Source organism: Anneissia japonica, unplaced genomic scaffold (assembly GCF_011630105.1).
Source record: "Anneissia japonica isolate Jap-2015-1 unplaced genomic scaffold, ASM1163010v1 scaffold3862_len378127_cov164, whole genome shotgun sequence".
Lineage (NCBI taxonomy): Eukaryota > Metazoa > Echinodermata > Crinoidea > Comatulida > Comatulidae > Anneissia > Anneissia japonica.
Window position 1 is genome coordinate 143,121 of NW_022702440.1, and position 9,154 is coordinate 152,274.

Consider the following 9,154-nt stretch of genomic DNA (forward strand, 5'->3'; position numbering starts at 1 on the left):
GTCAGGGACCACGCCTATACGCAATTCAGCACAATGACGCTGCAAGTTATGGGTTATTCTCCTACATTTACCTTTACCTTTCTACGCAATTATATAGAGCCACGTTATTATTGGTTCGCTTGATGATACAGTCTATAGATGTAGAATTTCTTTTTCAATTACGGAACTATGTTACTACTCAATCGCCTACTATAATGTTTTTGTAATTATGAACCATGAAATTTAACATAATGAAATTCTCTGCACCTTGTAAATTAGATAATTTTGTAAATTACCGGTATTATACTATTACAAAATAATACATCCCTCATTTGCACTAGAGATAAAGGGGAAAAGCAAGGTTTGTGACCACTCTCAACTATAGTCATACCTTGTTCTAATAAAAAGGATCTGAAAACATTTGTTTTAATGTCTTTAAAAAAAAATTGAAATTACAGTTAGATAAGACCTGAGACAACTATACAACTTTAAATAATTTATCTCAGATAAGACTATTAATGTTATTCACAAACATTATCTAAATTTTAAATACAATTTTTAATATCAAAATTATACATGACGTTGAGGGCGACATGACGTTCTTATTTTACTTGCAGTAAAGACTTTTTCACCAAGTCTCAACTGAGGTGTATGTTAATATCCATGCGTAACCTCAAACATATTAAAACAACACATACCAAAGTTCAGAAACTATGTGTATTTGATATGAAAAACTGGGGGTATTAATTATTTTCTACAAACGGGAAAAATCCCACTAAAACGACAAGGTTAAATCCATTGGGTAATTTCTACCAGGGTTGATATATTTATTCTTCCAAGGTCGAAGATATATCGACAGGGGTTGGGAGTCTCTCAACTGGTTTTGACAACTAATATTATTTATTATTTGATTTCAGATATTTGACATATGCTATGAATGAAACTAAAGTACGTTCTCAGGACTTTTTCACCGTAGTGAACTACATCGCAGATAACCCAGTTGGAAATCCTTTAGTGTGGGATTGGGTACGAGCAAATTGGGAAAAATTAGTCGAAAGGTATTGAACAAAATAGATAGTTTAGATTATAACATAGAGTTGATGTTTTTGTTGTTGTTCTTGTTGTGGGTAATTCCCCAGTATTAAATGGCCGTCATTGGCATGCTCCAGTCTTAGTAATAGGCCTAGATGTATACTGTACGTTGACTATACAACATCTATTTTAAAGAGGATTGGTTGGGCCTATGGTTTAAGATATTTAACTAGATTACAGCTATAATTTCAATTATTCAAATTCAAGTATAATTTCCTAAATTTAGGATTCAGAATAAAGTATGTTCCAACGACAGCAGTTTCTGCTGCGCCCCTGTAGAGACCTATATTTTAACAAATCAAAATTCTCAAAATCAAAATACCCAGTTCAATACGGTCTCTCTTCCAAGAAGTAGCTTGGCTCAACCTAATGTTCACCTCGGTGATTTTAAGTGAACTGACAAATGGAAGTTAATATTCCGTATTTAACACATAATATTAGATGCAAGTAATATTCCACTAAAGTGGCACTGTCATATTTATTATGCATGCTGATTTGGTTTGGAAATTACACGGAAATGTAAAATCATATTCTAAGTTATGCAACGTAACATGGTTAGTTTTAACATTAGAGAAAGATCAAGAACTCACGTGGAGCGAAAATAGCAATTCTGCTCAAAATGATTGGTCTTAGCTTAAAGTTTGTACCAAGCTGATTTTGTTTAAACTATTGTTATTATTTTGATTTGATTTGATTAATTTGATATCAAATAAAAAACATCACAAAACCGGAACAACTGATTACAATGAAACAAAATTGAGAAAACAAGTCATCAATGTTGATATCTGGGATAACCCTCTAAATCCCCCAAAAGGATTAATTTCCATAGGGGTTCCAAAGGTTTTCATGGCGAAGTAATTCCGTAATTATATTAAAGCTTGTAGATAAAAAAGAACTGCTGTTAGTTGAGAATATCTCGACGTTTCGATTGAGTTGCTTAAATCGACTTTAGGAGAATACATATTTTTTATAGTGCATTTTCCCATTTAAAAAACCTTCTTTAATTCAATTTATACAGCTTTGTACAGGTTATGTACAATAGTATTTCATGTTCATTTGTTTTGATTTGTTTTTATCAATTTTGTAAAGTATAACTTCGTGAAGTTTGTTCTCAACATTTTATCAATATTATAAAGTTACATTGTTTTGATTTCAAACAAATGATTGAATATATGAATAAAACAATGTAAGTATTGCCAGTTCTTATTTAATAATGTTAATAATACCAATAATAAATAAATAAAATACTAATGTAGATATCATCGTATTGAATATATTATTGAATGAGATTCATTATTGCAATGCCTAATTTACAAACAATTATTTTTAAATTGTAATAATAAACTTTATTATTTGATTGAATAATTTCTAGATTTGGTATAAGTTCCAGATCACTTGGTCGTCTAGTTCCAAGTATTTGTGAGTTTTATGCAACAGAATTTAAATTACAGCAGGTACGCATACTATATATTTATTTATTACAAATCAGATTAAATGAAAGTGCGAGGCTTAGAGGACATAGTATACACAATTTTAAACAATCAATAATTTTGCTTTGTTCCAGATGAAAGACTTCTTCAATGCATATCCAGATGCCGGTGCTGGTGAGAGAGGGCGCAAGCAAGCACTGGAAAAAGTACAGACTAACATCGACTGGCTAAAAGTAAATGAAAAGAAAATAGAAATGTGGCTAGCAGACAACATGTAATAACATGCACACTGACCACGGGAACACGCTCCTTTTCTTATATTAATTTTATACTAAAAGTTTGTATGAATCAAGACAATTTTTGTAGTGAACGTTTTTGTTTATACAGTAATCCATTAGGTTAAGTTGAAACCAGATTACTTAGACAACAGTGCTCGATGCAGGGGCAGACTTATAAAATCAAAACAAGATGACGCTTGGTTACAAAATCAACATTTTATTGCACTACAGGCTGTTTCATGAGGTACTTCCTCAATCGTCAGGTGCTAGGCTCTCTCTCTCTCCCTCTCTCTCTCACTTTCTCTCTCTCTCTCTCTCTCTATATATATATAATATATATATAATATGAAATTTACAGTTCATATGTATTAGAATAAAATACTGAATTAGTAATTATTCCGATTTCTTCTATTGTAGCGCCCTCTACATCCTATTTCCGAAATTATTTCAGATTTCATGACATAAATACACGAAGTCATAATAATTACAGAAAACGCAACTTTTAAAATTGTGAATTTGAAAGAAAAAGAAAAAAGAAAATAGTTTAAACAGGTTGAATATTTAAATTGATAATCAATAAAAGTTGTTGTATCGCCTATGAAAAGTAAGAAAAAACACATGTTATTAAAATAAAACCTATTTTAATACACAATTATATTATATTTGCAATCGGTGTGTTTTAAATACGCAGACGTATAAAGTAAGGTTAATTGAAATGTAAATTGAACTAGGTGTTGATTCTTATGATTAAATTTAGTCGTGAGAACTGATTCTTGAATTCGATTAAAGAGCCATAGAACTGGAAAATACAAGGACATAACCACTATAAACAATAATTATTATTGTAGGCCTTTGAGATTTCATAGAAGTGTGGATAGAAATATTTAGTAAAATTGATTTTATGATATGTTAATAATAATAAAGGCGTGTATATCAGTTATATGCAAAAGAGATCTGACGTGAATTTATATTATTATGATATTCCAGCCAGCTTCATTGTTCTAGCGGTTTGACACTTGCCAAGTTAGCGAAAGATCGCAGGTTGAACGTTTTCCACAAGAAGAGCTTTTTCATACAACTGATTAGGAACAAATTCTTATATTAGTTACAGGATGATAGATATTATTATAAAATATCTTGTTCCTATATTTGATCACGGTTCCTATTAATTTACTTATTTGTTTATAATGTTCGAAGAAACATGGAGCAACTTTATGTAATATGTTTATTCACTATAATTTTAGCTGTGTATTTCTATGGTTTAATACTATTTCTACAGCTTTTCTATGTGAGGGCGTATATTATTGTATGAGATGCTGATCTGGGTGTATTATTAAATAAACCATGACTTATCAAAGAGATAAACGTTAAACCGTCTTGCGGTAATAGTAAAGCATATTAAATTCTGAGAATCTGCGAGTGTGAAAAAAGTTGCTCGAACCCGGGAACTTCATTTGTCTATTGAGACAACTGGGTCACTGGGATGAGAAACGGTTGATACTTTGAATATAATATAGTCCTATATAAACAGATTTATAGATAGTAATTATATATATATATATATATATATATATATATATACATATATAAGTGAGGTAATTATCGTATCAAGCACAGGTCTTCAACAAAAAAATCATATAACGATGCAAACTTGCTAATTGTACCGACACAATTTTGTATAATGTTATTTAGTAGTTCATTAAAGCATTCCAGAATCCACTGTTCATCACACATTTTCATATCCGTCAATGTATCAACAGTTGTAATAAAACATGTAATTGACATCATGGTTAGTAGCATAGTCTATACTTCTTCCATTGCATGTTTAACAAGAGAGTATGACGATACAAATGTCCATCATAGTCGACTCTTTATTCCGCCACATACTTGTTAAATGAAATGATAATACCTTACTTCAAAACATAAGCTTTCCATGTATGTCAAGATGCTAGCTTGCTGTAACCATTTACAACAGTTAAGAGAACAACACTTCATATTCATCATTGTGCATATGCATTTACAAGAAGCAAGCATGCATTAACTGGGTTATGGTCATCCTTTTATCTCGATTAAGCTTTGAAGATCCAAAAGCTTATAAGTCGGCAAATACTAAAGGCAAATCAACTGGTAGTGGAACTTATCTCACCCAATGCAAAAGAACCAGATTAGACTATACCGACATGTGATGAAAATCGACGGAAACGTGTTGTTTTGCCAAAGATCAAACTTCTATTCATATAAAAATGTTTGCAGTAATTGACGAGTCATTTTAAGATTTTAATATTTAATATGTATTTTTTTCAAAGTGCAAATTTAAATAATTATAATAATGGACAACATCGTCATCATAAGTTATAAGTTAATTGAGGGTAAGAGCAATTTCGATGATTAAACCTCGAATGCTTGTTTATTCACTATGTTATTTTACGATATTGGTGTCAAACTACTCTAAAAATGTTTCAATGTTTTGGCTTCTAATCTTTACATTATATATATATATATATATATATATATTTATATATATATAGTATATAATGTGATTGTATGAAATACACCGACATATACATTGTACATTATACATATTATGTAGACTTATATAAATAAACAATTATTGGTTTCAATATACTTATAAATGTGATAGGTATCGTGATGTCACTCATACCTACACTCGTAAAATATATAAAATGTAAAAATACGACTACTGATGTTTAGAAAGATGCTGAGAAAATTGGCACATTCAGGCATTACTACTATAAACATGAAAAATAATAAATTATAAAAACATATTTTTTTTTGTGTAGGCCTATATATAAAAGGCGTTTTATTATTCGACGGTATATCTCAAGTTTTCTAATTTAAGCCGATAAAAAATCCTAATTTAGTCTACTGATTAAAATCAAGTCTACTTTACACATGTATTATGGTATCAGGTATATGTATAGATTTTGCTATATATTTTAACAAATCTGAAGTGAGACCTCAACGTTCCAAAATATTAAATAAGCATTTTCAATCTAACATAATAATAATAATAATAATAATAATAATAGTATCGGTAATTTGATTATTTGAATTTCTCTTTATTATTATTAAACAGGTCTATTGGTGATATGGAATCATACCGTGGAATAGTGTGCACAACAAAGTATAAATATATCTAGTTTATCTTATGGACTAATGAAAATCAGTATAAACGCGCGTCACAAGTCTTCATTCAATTGCAAAAACCAAAAAAAAAAAAAAAAAAAGAAAAAAAGGAAATATGAATTGATACCACACCTGCAGTTTCAATCAAGAAAATTTTCCATAAATGATTATTCGAATTTATGGAGCTTTACTCATTCTCACGAGAAATGAATATCAAATTTGATGGCAAAAACAAGTCACTAAAAAGAAACCTCTGTGTATCATTTATCATATTGATTCTTTTTATCGGTTGACACTAATCCATAAAGTACTGACTGTGGTAGTAAGATTTCCCTCGCAAATGTCCCCGGTAAACAATCGCTCAAGACAGAATTGACACCGTCAAATATGGCGACAGTCGAATACGGCCAATTTTGATGTATAAATGTCCCCAATTGCCGTTACCACAATATATTTCACAACACTGTAAATGAAATACATGTCAGCCTATCTTATGCTCACTAACTTCGTTTGATGCTACTGATGCTTCTGATGGTGATGATGATGATGATGATGATGATGATGATGTAAATAATGATAATGACAATGACAATGATGAGGATGATGATGATGTATATAATGGTAATGACAATGACAATGATGATGATGTTGTTGATAATGATGATGATGATGATGATGATGATGATGATGATGATGATGATGATGATGATGATGATGTAAATGATGTAAATGATGTAAATGATGATAATGATGAGGTTCACTCCAAGCAGACATCATTGATACAGTGTCTACTTGCTTTTATAAATTTTAATTCCTGGGCCAAAGTTATCAAAAACCTATATTCCTGTTTTATAGTGACACTTATTTTATCCAGATATACAAATGCACACGATTACATAAACTGTGTATCCTTATGTGGATTAAGTCGTGTTGTGTTTGGAAGTATGTATAACCAGTAGTATTACGGTATATCACCTGAGAGAATCCCCAACTTCGCTGAGATTGGAGGCAAACATCTTAACCCCAAAGAAAAAAGAATCTACTTTTACTACAAATTATAATAACACAAAATAAAAAAAATGTGCTTGTCTCCACCTTATAAAACACATGTATCGATTTTACATTGTACTCTTATACAATATTCAAATAATTATTGTTTATAGCCAGACAGTAAAATGCACTGTTGAATGGCAAACGATTGAGGTTTGCAACATACTTGTAAGTATAAAAAAAATTACTAAACAACCAACATAACTTGGACAAAGGAAAGTGGTGCAAGAAGAATATTTAACATTGTAAAAATATTTCATCAGAAATACCGATTTTATAGTTGAACAAATGTTTAATTTTAGTTCACATGACGATAATGTACAACAAATATCTCACCCAGATTACTCAATGTAAACAGGATGACATTTCTATACCATAGTATTATTATTAACGTATATGGTACTGTAGGAACATGCTGTACGGTTACCAAAAGCAAGATTTGTTATGATTATTTAAATAATTATTTGTACAAAAACCGGTGTTTAGATGAATATTTTGTTTTAATACCCAATATATGAACTCATCAAAATAATACCAATTGAACGCATAACTCTTATTTATTTCGAATTTGATACCGATTATGATGTTTTGACATAGACCTACGTCAAATAAAACAAAATAGCAAATGTTGTTTTAACACACTATTTTGTATTATTATTATAAATTTCTTGATCTGTTCGATACTTGGCAATCTGATTCCAGTCCGAAATGATTACTGTATCGCATATCTATATCTATAAACTCTTTGATACATGCCGCTTCGGTGTAATACAAACATTTTGACAGACATTAAAACAAATTATGATTGCAGAAATACCTATCTGTGGGTGTACAGCATTTACCAGAAATACTGAACAAATATCTTGTACTTAGCTAGGATAACAGATTGGAGATTATATTTTTCGTTTGACCCTTCTGTATAGGTTGTTCGCATCTTAGTCAATAATTGGGTATTGGTAATATTTACCGGACGGAATGAATCTGTTCACTCAATTCAAAATGATGCATGTAATAATTTCAAAATTTGGAATAGCCTATTTGTTGATTTACTTTATGTAAAAAATATTTAGTACAATCAGTATGAACTTGAAATATAGGTCTAAGTACATTTTTAATTTGAGCTTTTAAAACTTTCTTCATATTTAAGTAGTGTAAGCATGCATTGTGTTTCAAGACCAACCGTTAAAAGGTGGCGAAATAGTATAACTAGTATAGTAAACTGGTTCATTCTTAGTTATACCATGGGTGTAAAAAAATTAAACGACAAAATAAATACAACTAAACTGATTAAATTCTACTCTATTTTAATGTATTGTATATCTCGAATATGATGATTTAAAAATTGATATCGATATACACGATTTTATGCGAATATTCGTTAATACGAGTTCTTTATTTTTTGTTTTTTATTTTTATTATTTTTTTTTTAACACAAGAGGTCGTCTGTAGTTTAATTGGCTCGTCTTCCTTGTAACATGATGCAGGATTTAGGCCTAATCAGTATATTCGGCGTGTATCCATAATGTACCAAACGCTTTATACTACTTATTTGCAGCATCATTTATGCCATTATTTTCTAATAAGCATTGGAATGAAAGTGATATTCTATTAGATAAACAATCAAACATTACTTTTATTTTAACGTCTATTTTTCTAATTACCTATTTAAATCCAGGCTAGTTTTTATTTGATATTGAACCAAACGAATGGTCAATATCAGAAGCTTTGAAAGAAATGTTGTATGTTCTGAAAGGGTTGCATTTGTTCGTATATTGTTTTTGGTTAAATTATCTATATATATATTTGTTGTTTGTAGAAAAGTGGTTTGCCTTACTATTTTTTTAAATATGAGTACAAATAAAAACGCTATCATATTTAGATTCACTTTTGGACTTTTCTTCAGTGATCTTCAGAGATTCTGTAAATATCTGCAGCCATATACGGGAATAGAACTCGAAATCTGTCTATAGTATTTTATAATAGATTATTCATTATACCTCTATTATTATTATTATTATTATTATTATTATTATTATTATTATTATTATTATTATTATATTTATTATTCTTATTGTTATTATTATTATTATTAAATATTATTATTATTATTATTATTATTATTATTATTATCATCATCATCATTATAATGTAAATTAATATGAACATGAATTGACATTT

At 29.5% G+C, this 9,154-nt stretch overlaps 1 protein-coding gene across 1 annotated transcript in view; it reads left to right on the forward strand.

Annotated features, from left to right (window-relative positions):
* LOC117103858 (glutamyl aminopeptidase-like) overlaps nucleotides 1–4,568 on the forward strand; it is a 20,405-nt gene extending 15,837 nt beyond the window's left edge. Inside the window, exons 17-19 of the mRNA XM_033244475.1 lie at nucleotides 897–1,037; nucleotides 2,444–2,525; nucleotides 2,636–4,568. Of these exons, the coding sequence (XP_033100366.1) occupies nucleotides 897–1,037; nucleotides 2,444–2,525; nucleotides 2,636–2,779 (367 nt within the window). The 3' untranslated portion in view covers nucleotides 2,780–4,568. The remainder of the gene's footprint in view (nucleotides 1–896; nucleotides 1,038–2,443; nucleotides 2,526–2,635) is intronic.
* Nucleotides 4,569–9,154: the final 4,586 nt, after the last annotated feature.